The 18,671-nt window shown below is 41.6% G+C and overlaps 1 protein-coding gene across 4 annotated transcripts in view; it reads right to left on the reverse strand.

The window, feature by feature from the left end:
- Nucleotides 1-150: 150 nt before the first annotated feature.
- Nucleotides 151-18,671, reverse strand: part of vcanb (versican b) — a 41,933-nt gene continuing 23,412 nt past the window's right edge. For all 4 annotated transcript variants that reach the window (XM_035390775.1, XM_035390772.1, XM_035390771.1 and 1 more), the window contains 8 exons: nt 14,862-16,958; nt 14,492-14,605; nt 14,078-14,191; nt 9,278-9,436; nt 8,423-8,505; nt 3,694-3,838; nt 2,687-2,869; nt 151-1,454 (listed from right to left, as the gene is read on the reverse strand). In XM_035390775.1, the coding sequence (XP_035246666.1) occupies nt 1,324-1,454; nt 2,687-2,869; nt 3,694-3,838; nt 8,423-8,505; nt 9,278-9,436; nt 14,078-14,191; nt 14,492-14,605; nt 14,862-16,958 (3,026 nt within the window). In that variant the 3' untranslated portion in view covers nt 151-1,323. The remainder of the gene's footprint in view (nt 1,455-2,686; nt 2,870-3,693; nt 3,839-8,422; nt 8,506-9,277; nt 9,437-14,077; nt 14,192-14,491; nt 14,606-14,861; nt 16,959-18,671) is intronic.

The raw sequence follows: 18,671 nt of genomic DNA on the forward strand, positions 1-18,671 counted from the left end.
AATAGAGGATTGTGGGTTGTACTGGGCAGCTCGCAGGTCTGAATGTGTATGAGTGTGAAGCAGGGCGTTCCCGCAAAAGAGCATCCGTGCTCAGCGAACCTACCCCGGGTAAATAAAGGTTAAATAAAAAATAAAATTCAGAAGCAAATAGTGGATGTTAATAAAAATTTATATTATCTTTATAAAAAATTCCCCTTACCCTTGTGTAGAATATCCAATAAGCTGAATCTCTATGGTTTCACTTTAATTGCTAACGTCATAGTAGGAAGTTCCCTGGAAGCAACAGTCAGGCACTAACATTCAAACAAAGTTTTCTGGCAGCTTTTTTTTTTATCATACCACACATGAAACAAACATATTAAAATGGTTATATACACAAACATGAACCCAATTATTAACTTATTATAAATTCTATAAGAAAACAATTTAAAATGTAGATTCCTATATTTACTTATATTTTGTATGTGTGGTTCATAATGCAGTTCAAAAAAGCCCCTCCCATATCTTGTGCGCCAGAAATTTGAAATCTGATTGGGGCAGATATGCAGTCCTCTTGGCTTGCTCTTTTGCATAGTCAGTACAGATCACAGTTTTCCCTACACAGTATATAATCTGCGGATTTCTGCAGGAAGCGTGACCCTTGTTTGAAAACTTAAAATGTCACATCACAGAAGCTTGTGCATGATCTGTGTTTTATTTGTACATCTGACACTGACATTTGATATTTTAGATAAAACCTTGCTTTGCAGCTGTCACATTATTTGTTTTTGTTGTAAATTCTATGCTTGTCTAGCTCTGGACGTTTGAGCCCCTTATGGAGCTGTAATCAGACTCTCTGAAGGAGAAAGTCTTAACAGTTTTAAATTGTTTTAATGCGATGTACTGATTATTTAAATTATTTGAGCCTTGCACTGTTGCCTATTTACATACAGTATGTTGCTATTGCCTTGACTCTTTTCCCCTTCAATAACTGTCCGGGCATTTTGTTTCACAATGTAGGTTTGAAATGATCAGCTCCAACATGAATAGGAGTCATAGATAGGAGACATGAGATCATAAGTAATTCCTGTTAAAAACAAAGAGGAGGAAAATAAAAGTACATAAAAATTATCCAGCAGTCAACCAATGGCAGACAGACACAGATTTTTCAGGGCCAGCTGACCGAGTCCCTTTGGTTGTCCTTAGATAAGTCTCTTTAAGAAAAACAAAATGGCGGAAATTGTTGTGAAACATTCGAAAGGCACCTGATATTGCTTGTTATTTTTCAGCTGTCTGTCACAAAAAAGCATATTCCACGCTTGTGCCGTGGGATACTCGAAGGGATCAGTGGTCATGTTTTTCTTGTCTAAGGGCCCAGCGGTGGACATGTCGGGCTGACTCGTCAAATCTCCTCTTGGTGTTGTTGTAGTTGTTGTTTTGAGATTTCTGTGCATATGTCCTTTGGTAGGTGGAAGCTAAAACAAAATACACAGAAATGTCATACGATGGAATCCCATTATTTCACTCACTGAAAATACTTTAATTTGAATGAGCACATTTACAGGGTCTATCTACATCTACATTGTGAATCCACCTGTGAAAGGGTTGGGGGACGGAGACCAAGCGCAACCGAACAGGGATCTTAATGCGTCTCTCTAAAAGCTGAGCACGCCACAAAATCTCTTTCGAGATCGAGGAAGGGCAAAGATAAACGAACAGAAACGACTACTACTCCACGGGAATATCCCAACTAAATAAGGGAACCTCAAAAGGAGGACTCCGAACCAAGGGGAAGGAGTAGATAGGTTCTCCAAAACTCAGAACGAAAATAAAATAAACAATAGCTCAACGGAGCGAGCTGATGCAGACCCAACTTCTGGACACTGCACTCAAAAACCTCCATAGCTCAGAGAGAGAGGACTAACTGCGCAACTTGCAGAACTGATCTCCTCCTAACTCTCTACCCCGTGACAATCCTGACTAAAGAAGTCACGGGTGAGTTAAACCAGATACCTCCCTTATACAATTTTCACGCAAGAGATTATTAACGCCTATGGGCATAATTCTTTGACGTGAATTTTATATATAGGTACAAAGCGCTGAAAAGCACTGTTTGGTTACCAGTACCGGCTCTTGCGTGTAGATGACACTAAAGCACCGTCTTTCTGTGAACCCACACCTTAAGTAACGTTAGACAGGGGCCGCAGCTAACGCAATCAACACACCTGCCAAGCTCTGAACCAATCAGCGTGGAAGGGGTCTGTAGGCAGAGTGAATTCTGCATGCGCATGGACTATTAATCCAAACGATGTGACAAACTCTAATTAGAGAAACAGGGGTGGAAAGGAATAGGGCAGAATGCTCAAGCCCCCCAAAACCATAACAACCTGTTGTGAAGGACAGTTATGTGACTCATGGTAACATTTCTGGTGTTAATTTAAGTCTCATATAACTTAGACTCATATAACAGTGTTTATATGAGTCTAAGGGGGATCAATTGTACTCTATTAGAGTAAAATGTTGATTGACCACTGAATAGCTTAGTGTGTAGATGAACTAAGTATGCCGTTCTCTAATACACTCACCCAAAGCAGGTACCTAGGCTTGTGCCATGTTCAATAGTTGTTCAAGTGCTTATTTGTCTGGATTAATGACTCAGTAAAAATGGCTGACATTACATTAACAGAATGAAGGTCTGGACACTCACGGCTAATGCAGGTGATTTTGGGCTGGTCCCACTGGCCGTCACCACGGCAGCGGATGGTGGGCACGTGTCTCTGGATGAAGCCGTCCTTGCAGTGGTAACGCACCAGAGAGTTGATCTCATAACGAGGCCTCATGTTTCCGAAGATACGGGCATTCTGCACGACCGGAGGCTGACCGCAAGCAACTGAAGGGAGAGGGAGAATGCAAAAGGATTAGGGAATGACGCCACGCTACGACTCAGTGTAGAGGAATACAGGGGAGAACTCTTTCAGAGTGTTCATAAAATCAGTCATCATCTAACATCCCCCTTTTTATGATAAGAAAAAAGTAACAAACCAAACTGAACTAAAATATCTACGTTTTCACACTAGGGCTGCATGATATATAAAATGCCAGGTTTTTTAAGGGCAATAAGAATAACTGCCTCCATGGGGCATAACTGCCGCCAGGCTCATAGATCAGTGATTTATTATAATTTGTGCCTGGAAGCATTTTACATGGCCAGTGATTTTGGGTTATTTACTACCGTATCAGGTATGATAAAAGAGAAAAAAATGCATGTACATCGCATGGTCGCGGTTAATCTTATTATGCTTTAAAAAAACGCGATTCAATATAGTGTGCAGCCCTAATGCACACACACTTATTTTACTGAATATTCATTCAGGTGAACCAGCTGGAAATCTTCAGACATTCAGTTCAGTCCAAAGGAAATCCATGCCCCTATCAGCTGGCATACTCCTTTTGAGGTACATGACCGAGCTGAGGCACTGAGTAATCCATTTGGTCCAGAGGGAAGAGCACCTCCTACTGGGCCACCAACATCTCTTCCAGCAGCAACTTAACTTTCCCAGGAGATCTCCTATTGAAGTACTAACCAAGTCCACAGACGCTAAGCTTCCACTGTTCTTCATTAAAACTTTAATAATAACAGCCACTAACAGAGCACATTCCAGCTGTGGCTGTCAACACGCTCAGTTTGAGAGGCTGCAGAGTGACCCCCCTCACCTGTGCCCTTCTTGCAGGTGAAGGTCAGGTGGTAGTTACAGGGCACATCATTCCATTGCCCGCCCTCATGCCAGATCATCACCACACAGTCCTCGCCTGTGGAGAAGAAGCTGTCCGGCTGGCTGGGTCTCCAGTTCTCATATTGCTGCAAAAAAAAAAACAAAAAAAAAAACATACAAATGCTATCAACATTTTTTTTTAATGCCAACATAACTCGACTCCTTCAATCAAGGTAAAAAAAAACAACAATAATTATTAAATTGCAAGGAAAATGGTTTTGGTTATTAAAAATAATTACACAATAATCTGCTTTCGCCTCCTATCAGATGCTTACTGATCCATCAAACACTGTTACGGGGGAAATGATTTGCCACTAGTCTATAACCATCAGACATAAATGCGCTACAGACAGCCCTATCTGACCCATCTGTTGTAATAAGATGTTAAACTAATGCAGTCGTTCCAGGATGCTGATTCACAGCCAGTCGTGGGAACGACAAAGTATCTACAGCCACCTCGGGGGGAGCATGGAGCCCTGGCAGGGTTCGGCAGCTGATTCGTGAGGCATGACTGAGTCCATTACTGCACATCACGATCTGATAAGGCCTTCTGCGCAGCGTCATTTCCCTCACTGAGGGGAAGTGCTCGACCCCCGCACTTTATTACAGGCCTATGCGTCACTCTGGTATAAACTTCTAAATCTTTTATTTACACGCTGCAGACTTCCATTAGTCCAAGCTTAGCCATGAAATGTAAACTTCACAGAACACAAGTAAACCTCCCAGCTGACCTCTTTCTTAATCACTGGCTACATTTGGGCGTTTTCTGTCACGCTTATCCAGAGAGACTGAATTGTGCTGGTTTTCAGTCAGTTATAGGGCAGGAATGTGAACTTTGCACATTATCTTGAAACTTGTACGTCAAGCACACAAATTTGATGTGGATATAAAAATACTACATTTATGTAATTTACTTGCTTGCTGATTTATTTACAGCATAGCATACCAGTTAATAAAACAAGTTGGCTGGTGAAGTGGACTCTAGCTCATATGATTTGATTAACTGGGCGCTACATAAAGTTTGGTGATCACTTGAATAAAGAGGTGAGTGGTCTATCCGTGTTCATTTTCTACTGCAGTCGCTTAAGGTGAGTGTTAGACCAGGAGGCAAAGCATAGTGTGGAAAGACTGACAAGTCAATACACCAGAACAAGGTGCCTCATGCCAGCCACTCCACTATCCACAGGTCACCACTTTCTTATCTATCCCCAGCCAGAAGCACCCTGACTTCCGCACAGCCTGGGTGTCCCCAGTCCCCGGTACATTTAGACCTGAATACCACCCGACACAGTCCTGCTTTATCGCAATTTATACGCTTATCTTCTACTTGCTCTACCTCCAGTGCTATGATAAATCACAGATAAATGTCTGTTCTAAGAGAGTACAGGATGCTCTAACCATCCAACAGCAGGCATGAATACAAGCGCACCATTCTGTGATTTATATTCCCTGGATTAAATACAGGTACAACTACAGGGAACTACAGTCACATTGGCAGATGTGTCTTTATCATGCATTCCATCTATGTTTTAACAAATGTGTACAGAACGCATGAGAAAAGTACACAAAAACAGTAAAAATGTTTTTGAAGCTTTCCTTTGCACCACCCATCCGCCCACATCTCAGCAAATGATTTGTTGTGTCAGCAGTATTTTTTCTCATGGATCCAGGAGGTCGTAAGTTCTATCATCCGTTGAATCATACCACTTTCAGCTCACATTACAGCGATCAGTAATGTTCGTGTGGTGAAATGGACCCTAGGGGGCATACTTGCCCTTTCTCTTGCTTCATTCGCAAAAACCTGGATGAGCAGTTAAGAAACTCAGTTAAGAGGTTCAGACACAGCTCAGGTTTTCTCAGAACTAAACTGAAAATGTCTTGTACTCCATACTGATAGCCAAAGTATTACTGAGGAACAGGTCCCTCAGGTGGATGTCCGTGGTACTGCGTCTTTACAAAAAGCAGGATAAAACCAAAGCCTACCAGCAACTAAAGAAACAACAGCCTCCCCATTAAAATACTTTATATTAATCTCAGCGAGATCACTCTGACTGCTTTGACATACTTTCTCTATGGTCTCTGCAGGACACACACACACACACACACACGCACACATACAAATAAATTAAAAACTTGACAGGGTTTGGGTAAAAATAACTTTAAAAAATGTTAATTGGCCAGTAATTCAGTTGCAGAACAAACCCCAAACACAAATAGCCCTGTTCCCCTAGACAATTAAACCACACTGCATTACCTTCCTGGCTGTCGCCACGGTTCATTTTTATAGAACTGCAGAGCCAAGCAGATTTTGATCCACTGGAGACGAATGCTCTGAGGATTTGCAAGAGTTTCTGCTAAAACAATAAGCTAAGCGAGCAGGGTATTTTCAGGACCCACACCAAGGCTATTATCCCATATTTCTGACTCAAGTCTTCTTTCAAGGCCGGCTATTTACTTCCTCATCTTTGCATCCTATAAGGCATAAATTATTAGCCTATGTATATGACCTCATATAGCCCAGTATGACATTGTGGTGAAATGGATCACAAAGTAAAAATCAAGAAGACTATCTAAAAGGCAAGAAAATGTTTTGCCAAGGCCCTGAATGTGTGTGTGCATGTGTGTGTGCGTGTGTGTGTGTGTGTGTGTGTGTGTGTGTATGTGTGCGTGCGTGCGTGTGTGTCAGAGATGAGAGATACAAAAGAGAGAGATAGCTTGGATTCTGTTGGATAAGCAGAAGAAGACGCATTAAATAATAGAGGCATTCTGCATGTCACTGTGAATAATCAGTGCTAGAGCAATACCACCCTCTCCTGTCTCAGCCCTTGATAACCCTTCTGTCAGCTCTGGCATTGTGTTTGATGCCTGATTCTAGCTGCAGGGCACATCTGCCTAAGAGCAGCCAGAAGACACAGAGTGAAAACCCAGAACTCAGGAACAGCATCTGGGGGGCTTTTCATCACTTCCTGTCATCACATCACAAGTTGTGCCTCTCTGCCCCACAGCATCGGATCCATCATCTGGTCCTTACGGTGCCAATCACTACTGCTCATGCACCCTCATGACTAGAATAGGTCTACCCCAGACTCAAGAATTCAATGTGCAGAACTTCATAATCACAATACATTGGCCTACATTTATCAAAACTTCGACCCAGTAGCGGCTCCAGAGTTCCAATCATGGGTGTACCGGAGAAATTTGCTGGTGGACGATTGCGGTCTGGTGGAGTCAGATTGCATTAGTGAACCTGGGGACGGGACCTTTGATTTTCTGGTGAACCAATCGAAAAACGGGTACACCTAGGACGCCCAGTACACAGTGTACTGTGGATAAATGCAACCTTGGCCTTTTTCCCTCACAAACAAGGTTAGTTCATTTTGGCGATTGCTGAAAATGGCAAATTGTGTTTGCAAAGAAGGAATTTTTCTACTGTGGGTCAAAGTTACGGAAGACTGCGTACTGAACCCAGGACAGTGACTCATCTACAGCACCCTGTGAATGCTGCCAGCCGTCAAATGTCAGTTTTAAAAAGGCCAACATTCGCATGGAACCACACTGAGGAACAACTAATGCAAAACATATAAACTGCATGCTGGAGTACTCAGCATGGGCAGAAAGTAAAGGTCATCCAGCTTAGAAGACAAACATCCCTGATTAGTTTTGCAAATATATTGTACAAAATTATGGCATTGCATGCTGTTTCACGTCGTTAAGAAATATTCTTCATTTGGTGTTTTATATTTAAGTTTTATATCTCTTTCAACTGCTAACTGGAGGGAGTGAATAGCACTGTTGGGGCTTCCTGATCTCAGACTCTGTCTTTCGCCAAATGTGAGGGCTAAAACTCTCTGGCGTTCCTGCTCAGGTGACCACAGACACATTCTTGCAGGGGTTTTGGAAGGGTGCGCTGCAACCCGCTGCTTCTTCCTGCAAATGATTCCTTTGACAAGTGGGGCCCACTTGCTCCCTTTCCACAGAGACCTGCCTCCCCTAGATTCCTGCTAACTGTCCACACCTGTGTCATCGCTGTCTGGGCTCACCGGCTTCCATTTGGACCCGCGGGTGAGACCACCGGCAGTGTCTCTGCAGATGGTCAATGCTTCTCCCTACCCTCCGGTCTCCTCCTTTCATTCTATCCTTCTTTCCTCTGTCGCTCTGGCTTTGAAGTGATGGACAACTGATTCAGCTACTCCACACAAATAGTAATTAAGTTCCTTTCCTACACGGCAGATGGAGACCTCTGACAGGCATCCTGCTGTGATACACTCCACTTCTCCACACAGGCATGTGCGTACAAATACACACAGACAGGCTCGTACATACAGACTCACACAGACACACCCCCCCCCCCCCCCCCCCCCCCCCGCCACACACACACACACACACACACACGTACATGTGAACTGAGAAAAACCACTTGTATTTAACTGGACATTACTGTGTGTATCCATTCATACAGAAGATAAACAACGTGGGTTTGAAAGTGGCTTACAGAACACTATCTGACCATACTCACTAGCAAAAAATTATTTTTTATTGAGTTACATCCCCTGTTACAACCCTCACTGTGATACTCGAGTTCAGAAGGCTTGTGTTAAATCAGTGATGTAGGGAAAGACACACAGCTGTTATTTCATACAAGCTTCCTCAAAACAGTAACCATTTCTTACCATGGGACGACCATCTGTCCAGCGGAAATCATTCTCAAACATCTTGTCATTCAGACCAATCCACTGGTAGTCATGTCCCAAGCCTGCCAGGACAGAGTTAAAAGTCAGGAGACAATTCCTCTGCCATATTAAGCTCACAGCGCAAATGTGAAAACAGGGACAATTTCATACTTGTGAATCATGCTTCCTGTTTAAAAAGCCCAAACGTTTTATGTGTTCTAAAAAACTGCCAAAAGTTAGTTCAATAGCTATGACTACTGAAGACTAGAAGAATTAAACCTTTATTATAACAGAATATTCCAGCGATTACACTGTTAAGAATCAGAACTAAAACAATTCCCGAGAGAGTAGTCATAGTCTATGGAGGTGAATCTGTCATTTAAATTAAAGACTTTTTTTCTGATATCCTTACCAAAGGCATTCTGCTGTACACAGCTCAGATGTGCATACCATCCACTTACGTGCTATTTATACCATATGCTGGCCCAACTTAGGTTCAGTAACAATGTCAAGGGGATCTTAGATCAGTTCCATATGAAGTGCCAAGCCACACTACCACCTCCATTCATCAGCATAGTTACTCTTTACAATAGAGATTAATAGGATATGGAACATGTCTTATTCACAGTACTTTTCAGATGCCCAGGAGGAGCATGTACACCCCCTTGTTGCTTTTATGGAAGCATAAAATAAATGTATTTGCATTTTATTTTATTACTATTTAGTATCATTCTAAAATGAAAATTTGTGACGAAGAATTCCAAGGTATCAATTACAAATGGCCAATAAATGAAGAGCTGGAACTTTTCAGTATCATGGAAAGTCACTCTGGAGCGAATGGTGACAAGCGCTTACGGTTGACAAAGAGCTGCTCCTCATGCGAAAGAACGCTGGCCAGGTGCGCCCCCTGCAGGCGACACTCCCTCTCTGCGGCGTCCCACGTCCGGCGGTGGGTGAGGTACTTGTAGCAGTGACCCTGGAACTTGTGCCACCCATAGTCACAGGTCTCTGTGTCTGTAGGCAAGAAAAGTAGAGGAGGTGGTCTCAGTGCATTCAATCAATCAATCAATCAATCTGTGGGCTGTTGAACTACTAACAAGTGTTGCAGTGGGAGGATGGGTCTTACTTCAACTATTTGTTGTGCTCATTTTACCTATTGACAAATTGTATAACTAAAAACTGCACTTCACAGTATGGACAAAAATGCATTAATGTAAATTATGCAATAACAACAATAAAATAGACAATGGCACTTGTTTTCCTATAATAAAACTTAACTTAAGAAAATTTAACACAAAAAAAGTTTTTTAAAAAAGAGGAAAAAGAGACCAATGAGCAAGCAGTATCTAAATGGGTTGAAATGTGCAGTGGACCTTACTGACTGTGCCTCATGTCGCATGAGTTTGTCTTTCATCCCCATCAGAGGGATTACAGCGGCACTGTTTGCTGAACAGTGCCGCGTGCTGTATCTGCCAGGCAGCCTGACACACTGGCTCACAGAAAGAGCACATTCAGAGGCACACAACTGCTACTATGCTAATCACCGCTATGCAAATCCAGCCAACGCAATTTAGCACAATTATTATCATGATCTGGCTTATCAACCAACCCCTAATAACTTCAATATCCACAGGGGAAAGCCAGAGTGGCGAAACAATGGTAGCCACACAGCTCCTAAAGGAAGGACTGTTTAATGAATGAACCCATACAGACAGCTCTCGCTTGTGCTACACTGGACTCTTGGCCGTCCTTTTGGAAATTCCATTGTCCTTTCATTCTTGGGCTGATGTGCTGCTGTTGCAGAGAGTGAATTAGCTGCTGTTGCAAACATACAGTGTACAACAGAGTCATCAGTACAAATCACTGACTGTGGCTTGCAAACAAACTATCCTTTTAAACCCCTAGTTAAGTCAAGTTAAAGTTGGCTTTAAACCATAGCCGACTGACAGGGCATTCTTTTTTAAACGGACTCATTGAATGAGGTCTTAAAGATGTGCTTAAATAATTCCATAACCTTTGACATAACATGACAAATTCAATAAACATCTGAATTAAAATTGCTTAATATTTTTAAGTCTGAGTACAAACTGCACAAGCTCTTGAGTTCTACGCATGAGGTATGATTATTGTACAAATAAAACATTGTGTCTTATTACAGACCACAAAATTTATAAAGAATTCAGTAAAGCATTCTTTTCAATTTGTTTTATAATGAAAACAACTGCAGTAAATTAAACTTTGAGGAAAACATTGCAATTGGCATCAACAAATTGCTGCAAATCGCTGCGGCTAACCTGGAGGTATAGCTGGAAATTTAAATGCCAATCTCACACAGCAAAGCTTGGCATCATTTTTGGCAGACAGGAAAAAGAAAATACTGCCCTTTTCTAAGAGTAACAAAGTCTAACCAAGGCCCTTTGTTTGTCAAATAAACAAAGGCTTAAATCCAGGCCTGGAGATAAAACTGTCGAGACTTTCATCCCAATGTTCACAATGGCCTTGATTACATTACAATCAAGCCAAGCGAATGAGTGATGAATCCCATATCACTTTGGAAAAAATAAATTACATAGCTAGCAGTTATGCTGTTATTTTTTGATAAATCTCATGACAGTACTTTTTTGTTTCCTAATTTCAGAAAGCATGTGGGTTTCTCTTTTCTGCTTTCATGAGAATGTGATACATTTTCAGTTGTACTGGAGCGATGGTACTCTCATATCTGGAGACATCCCCATATCACATGGAATATCCAAGAATATATCGGTTTACTAAAGGAGCACTTAGTATTAATATTATGGCTGGATTGGGACTGATGTATGGGAAAGCTGCCATTGCTGTGTCTGTACACCTGAGAGAGGCCAGGGGGCTGAGGGGAATGTGGAAGGTTGAGGGTCATGGGAGGACATGCTGAGAGACTGATTCCAGGCCTGGCGTTAGGCACGGGTGCCCTGCGTGCCAATTAGGCCCCATGCTCTCCAGCCTGCTCGTGCCTGTTTTACTGTCAGGAGACCCGATCTCTCAGGAAGTCTGGAGTTGATGAAGGGGAGCAAAATAAGGGTCCCCCAGGGTGAGCGGGGGAGGAGGGAATCAGGATTACCGGCATCATGTGACCCTAATGTTAGGACTCAGCCCTCTATAGGAGGTCGAGCCCATCAAAATCAAGAACAAGAACAGGCACTGTTCAGGGTCTACAGCTACTCTGGCCAGTCACCTGATTAGTGCATTTCCGCCATCTAGTTGTGAAATTGAGGTACTGCTGTTCCTTTTGGGGAGTTCCTTTTTCTTAGGGCCAAAGTAAATAAATGAGCCACTTGTGCAAAATCTCAAGAAAATCATCACAACACTGTAACCTAATAAGGGCATGCATATTTGGATGGGGTCTGGTTAGATTCTCTGTCAGGATACTGCAAAACATTAAGCGCTAAAACAACTGTTTAAAATAGTAACATCATACCGTTTCAATTCTCACTTTTGAGTTTCAGTATGTGTGCGCCTCAATATCGTAAATTCTTGATATGATATATTTATGATGTATTAATGATGATTTTAGGTTTTTTCTTTGCACATGTTAAAGCAATTGAACTAACAAAACCACTGAAAGAAAAATTCTGTGGGAAGAAAAATTCACAAATGTGGTATTTAACTAATAACAGTGCTTAAAGAAATCTTAGAAAGAATGGCATCTAGAAGAGTCTTATTAGACTCAACAGTCTGGGAGAAGAAGACTTCTGTAGAGTCCTCTCATTCCAGTGCTAACCAACGTGGCTGTGTCCTTTTCTCCCACCACATGTGAAGAGGATAAATTATTTAATTAGTTTTTATCCTCAACGTCTGCACAGCTGTAAATCTCCTCTGTAACAATAATGGATTCCTTTTTCCTATTTTTTTATTTCTGCCTTTTTGCTGGCAGTGAAGCCTGAGAAAACAGCTGTGTGCGAACAAACAAATGATCAGGAGGATGGAGGGGTATGTGGTGTGAGTGTGTGTGTGTGTGGGGGGGGGGGGGGGTGGCCGTTGCTGCTCCATAATTACAGCTACACGCAAAGTGTGCCTGGAACCAATTCACCGAGGGGACGATGGCTCGCATCAGAACTTTCGGGGAGGGGGAACTGAATTCGGTGCAGCCTGCCAATCACCAGAACCTGAGACAAAATAAAAGCCAACCTCTCACACTTAAGTGAGAACAGCTGGACCATGTATGACTCTGAGCTACACAGGCACCAACAGTACACCCAGCACTGGATAAAAATCCATAGGGAACAAAACACCACTGAATAAGGTGACAGAACAAGGTGTGTGCAACTGATACTGCTAGGATTATTTGTTTATATGCAGGTGGAATTTGAGGTGTTTTTAAAAATATCAAATTGGAAACAGTTTTTGTATAACCTGCAACTATTTTGTTGGACATCTGTTCTCGTAGTGCCAGAGCAGTACGGCTTCATAATCCCCCAAAGTGGGTGCAGCTGTCATGTGTTATTAGCGACTAACTCATTTGATGCATCACTGAAGAAAAAAGAACGCAAACCCAAAAAAAGGTGCTCATTAACAGCCTATTAAATCAGATTTAAACACTTCTCTCCATGCAAATAAAAAGTGACTTTCAAATAAAAATTACTTAATTACATGAAAAGAAGTGTGTAATTTCCCTTTTTTCACCCAATCACTGTAGAAAGCAAACAATTTGATTTCTTCAAGCAATTAAGTGATTGACAGTACATAGTGACTCCACCAATCCTTTTGCCATCTAGTGGTTATAAGAGGTACTGTCTTTGACTTCATAGGTGATGTTCACTCAGACAGTCAGTCACAGAGTGAGTAAGGAACATTACTTTTTCTAAGGCTGCTAAGTGGCAATCAGAAAGGTACATCGAACACTGTTAAATTGACTCCAGCTGTTTTGTTCAGTTTTTTGTTTTTGGATGGGGGTTACCAGTACTGGCCCAACAGCGACATGTGGGCGGTCAGAACTGGTTACAGCCACACTCACACGTCACCCCCGCGAAAACAGCTCGACTTAATCAAGATCAGAATGTCCCCGTCTGTGAAATTCTCCATGTCACTGAATTTTGTTGGGTTTCATTTCTTTTGTACTGGTCATTGTGTCCTTCAAATTCTTCATGCAGTTTTTGTAGGACTATTGCCTGAAACTGAAGAATGTGGTCAAACGACACTCTAATATAGAGCGCCAAAATATAGTGGGAAGAAGGTTTCATGCTGTTTACAACTAAAGGGACACTCGAGCCATGACTAACCAGCCAGAGATTGTGCAATGTAAACCCATCTGGTAACAGCACTCAATCCCACAATATATTTTCTAATTATTTTAGTGTGGTTCGTAAAAGCCAAAAGGTTGAAAAGCTGCTAAAGATATTACTTGCTTAGTAGGATTTTTGGATGTCAAGTTATATTCACAAGTGGGCATGTGCAGTATATGTATGTAGGGGAGGAGGGGGGTTAATCTGTGTGTCTGGGCCAAATAAATACATAAAAACAGATTCTCTGTATCTGGCCATCTAATAATTATAATCCCTTATATTATTCCCCTTTTATTATCAAAAGAGAATTGATTTCAGTTGGAAAAACATTGTTAAACAAATGTTATATTAAAAAATAGATAAATAAATAAATAATTGTAACAAAAGGAGTCCTTACCATGTTCACAGAGTGCTCCTGCATAGCTTGGAAGGCAGATACATGAGAAAGAGTTTATTCCATCTATGCAGGTGGCGCCATTTCGACAGGGGTTGGACTGGCACTCGTCAATATCTACACGTGCCAAATGAGAGGATTGTGTTTCATCAGTGTAGTTTAAAAACACCAAAAGCTCCAATGGGATAAAACAATTATTATTTCACATAAACTAAATATGAAAGAATATTTCACATCCTCATCTCTCTTCAACACTTGGGAATACAGCTGAATAGATCAGCGCTAAACAAGCAGCAAAAGACTGGGCAGCAGCATTCACAAAAGAGAATAGGAATAAGAAAGCACAAGGGCCAGTATGCTGTGCAGTGATTCTGTGACCATGGCATAGTCCATGGACATGTAAGGCGTGTTACCTACCTGTTTCACAGTGCACCCCGCTGTAGCCAGGGGCACATGCACAGATATAGGATTCTCCCCTCTTATAGCAAGAACCTCCATTCAGGCACACGTTCTCAGTGCAAGAATGAACACCTGCAATGACAAAAATTTCCTGTAACTTCTGTGAAAAAGAGTTGTACAAAAATAAGTTAAATAAAATTTACTTTTTTATATTATAACATATAATTACATTTAATTCCCTAACAGCAAAGAGGACCTCCTTTATTCAATGTATGAATTGAATAAAGACAGATATTTTGGTATAAATTGATATATTGATGGTATTTCATTATTTTGAAAAGCATATAGCTTTAAGAAAATATTAATTAGCATCAGATTGTAAGAGTACCTGGGATGTCAACAGTCTGACCCTCAATGGTGTATCCAAGGTCTGTTCCTGTCTCAGGTTCCACGGTGGTTTCCATTCCATGAGGAGGCCCAGCCTCAAGCAGTGGAGGGCCTGCAACGCTATCATAGTCTACTACATATTCCTCCGAAGCTGTGGTAGATGCCACTGTGGTGCTGGAGGTAGTAGCCTCTAATAGGGATTTCTCTTTTCCCTCCTCCTCTTCCCCTGAGGAGCTTTCAGAGCTGGAAGACTGCAATTTGACTACTTCTGTGCCTGGAGATGGCTGAGGTTCCTGCTCCTGAGAACTGGAGTCTGATTTTGATTCAGGCTTTGTGGGTGTAGGCCCAGTTTCCTCAAGGACCTTATCAGCAAATGGAAGATGTGTTGAAGTGACCTCTGACATCACTTGCTGGAAAGACTCTTTAGGTGTTGTTGCAGGCTTTGGGATGATAGTGGTCCCTACATAAACTACCACTTCAGGCTGGGCAGCAGTCAAAGCCTTGACGCTGTCTCCAGAAAATTCCTCTGACGACACAGAGCTAGAAGTAGTTGTTGGTTGGGCTGTGGTAGATTTTGACACAACTTGCTTGGAGTCAGGAGTTAAGTCTTCACTGGATCCCTCTGTGTCCTGGGTCTTTTCAGACGGGGTTTTTGGGGTGATGGTCACAACAGCCATGCCCACTGCTTCCTCGGTTAGGATTGGAAAAGGCGACGGGGAAGACTCAACCACTGAAGAGGTATCAACGTCGATGACAGGCTTTTCCTCATCTTGCTTTTCCTCGTCTAACTTTTCTTCTAAACCAGATTTAACATAGCTGCTTGTTGGAGTTGGTATCACAACAGGAATTGATGGCTGGGACATTTTAGTATCAATTATGTCTCCTGAACTCTCCTCTGTGCCCAGTGTTTCTTGAGTGGTACCATCAATCTTCAACTGTACTGAAGGTGCAGTGGATTCCACCTTTGTGTCTAGCAAAACAGGTGATTTTGTCACTGAAGCCTCCTTGGGAAGCTTCTCAGCAGTTTGATCACCTGAAGTCTCCTCCCCTTCTGTAAAATCAATACCATTCTCAACAGTGCTTGGGACTTCCAGAGGTGACACAGCTTTCCGCACATCATCCTTAGAGGCTTCGTCAACAGAGGTTGGTGGAAACGGTTCTGATGTGGAGCCTTCCTCTTCGGCTGAAGTCGACCCTTCAAAGTCACCTGAAGTTTCTGGTTGCGGACTGGTGTCTGCAGTAAGAACACTAGTACTAACGGAGACAAGTTTCAAAGGGGATTTTGTGGTAAAATCTATACTCACACCCTCTGAGTCTTTCCCTCGCTCTGCTATTTCCGCCTCATCTGTTGCCACCGACATTTGGCTGAAAGATTCAGTTGTGGGCACAACTGAACCTTCAGGCCCTAAGCCTTCTGGACCAGTAGATCCTTCCATATCTTCATCCAAGGGGGTTCTGTGTGTTGGGCCATCTGGGGATAACTCTTTGGGACTATCCTTTTCTGCCAGAGAGGAATCTTTTCCCGGTGTCGCACCTATTGGTGTGCTCGGTCCAACTGTTGCGGGAGCATGGGTTGATGTAGTTGCCTTTATTTTAGGCTCCTCACCTGATGATTCAGGTGAGGAGGGACGGGGACGCTGGGGAGGAGTCGACTCAACAAACTTATCTGCTCCTATAGAGTCGCTGTCATAGGGCTGAAAGGTGGTTGAGAACAAGGGTTTGAGCTTTGCTGACATGGAGTCCCTTGAGACTTCTTCCTCAGGTAAAACACCAGCTTCAACGACGGAGTAGTCAAATGAGGTTGTTGTTTCCTGTGAGAAGTCTCCAGGTCCTTCATACTGGGGTACCTCATTCTCAGAGGGAGACACACTCTCAAATTGATCTCCTCTGGCTTCTTGAACCCCTAGGTGATCTGGTTCCAGAGTCAACTCATGTTTCCCATTAATAAAGCTCAGGGTTGGGACAATGGTGGCCAAAGGAGAAGGATAGAGATCATTGTCCCCACTACCCAACGGGAGTTCACCAACAATTGCTGGGTGTGGTTGGTCTGGAGAATCAATGCGGGCTCCCTCTCCTAAGAACCGCAAAATGGGATCGACTGCAAAACAAAGACGATAAATCACTCACTGGATTACATTTGTGAAGAATCAAACCAACAACAGTAAATACCTGACCATCACAGTTTTTTTTTTTTGTTTGTTTTTTGTTCATTTTTTTACAAAGAATGTTTATGTCTGTGTCTGTCTCTTGGCATGTTCGAGACAAATTATATTTCTTCTGGAAACCTAGCTTGTTAGTAAAATTTTTGATAACGCATTTCTTATTATTTATTCTGATCCAAGAATAATTTTTCTATTACAATCACATGAAATGGTTGCATGGTGTGGTAAAGACATTTTGTAAGCAAAATAAAATACACTATTTTCCCACCTAGATTTTAAATGTATTTAGTAGAATTAATAATTGAAAAATAAAGAACCTAATGAGTTAAGAAAAGGAATAACATAACATTAAATGAACACACTGAAACACAGGGATAGACTTGATTAGAATGAACTGCCCCTTAGTATTCCCGACACATAATGATGTACATGTGGTGTTGTTATCTTTAAGGGGGACGTGATTCATAAACAGAATTTATAAACTGCTATGGGAATTATGCAAAAAATATACTTGGAAAGTTTCAAGCGTCAAAAGGATAAATCAGTTGGATCAATTTTTAATTTATGTTTCAACACTTTAAAATAGGAATATGCTACAATTATTCTGATGACTACTTCAGCATCTACTAATACTGTTTTACCATGCTACTATTACTACTACTACTACAATTACTACTACTAGTATTACTACTAAATGTACTCGCAAAGGGACCCAAATGGATTAAAACTGCAAATACGATTACAAACTGTTGATCTGTCATCTCCCTTGGAAATACTTCCCAAATGATTCACTCCATAATTAGCTGGTGATACAGTATTGTAATGAAACACTTCATTTTTAATATTAAGGTTCAACATTACTCTATTCATGCCACAAGTCACACTTTTAATTATTCCAGACACATTATATTGATTTATTTTGTCAATGCTATATATGAACTAGTGTAACTTCTGACCACAGCACCAAGCCTCTGTAATTTAAATATGCATACCCCATCTGTTTTCCATTTTAACTGCCACAACTGTTCTACATTTTTACCTTATCAATATTTTACGCGATTGTAGCCAAAAGGAATGAAGATGAAAATGAAAAAAAAAGATGAAAATAATGTGAAAATGAAAATTCTAATTAAACGTCATTTGGACATGCTATCTCGAGTACTGAACAATATCCCTTCATCAGCATTCTTCCTCTGATAGAAGCACAGACCAGGAACCTGATCTGTGGAGAATCAAGGCTGGGTGAAAGTAATTTCTTTAGTAAACAAGACTGTTTCAACTAGATTTGAAGCCACAAGAAGCATCAAAAGCAACCAAGAACAATGTTTTCTAATTCAAAGAAATAGTGAAACAAACAATTGTATTCAGGAAAAAAAAACATACAGTATTCAATTATTTCACATTAGAGAATGCAGATCCAAAATCCAGGACAACAATTTTCCAGGACAACTGAAAATAGCATTAGTAGCCCTCTGCTTATACAATATTTTTTAAGAGAAATCATAGCTACTTCCACAAGTTGTCTCCAAACAATTCCTCATTTACTGGCCAAGGTGGGTGGCAAAAAAATTTCAACAGGCAGAAAGGACACTCTGGTCCATCTCGCCCCAAACACTGCTCCATCTGCTTCCTCTACCAAAACTTTATTT

Source organism: Anguilla anguilla, chromosome 14 (assembly GCF_013347855.1).
Source record: "Anguilla anguilla isolate fAngAng1 chromosome 14, fAngAng1.pri, whole genome shotgun sequence".
Taxonomy (NCBI): domain Eukaryota; kingdom Metazoa; phylum Chordata; class Actinopteri; order Anguilliformes; family Anguillidae; genus Anguilla; species Anguilla anguilla.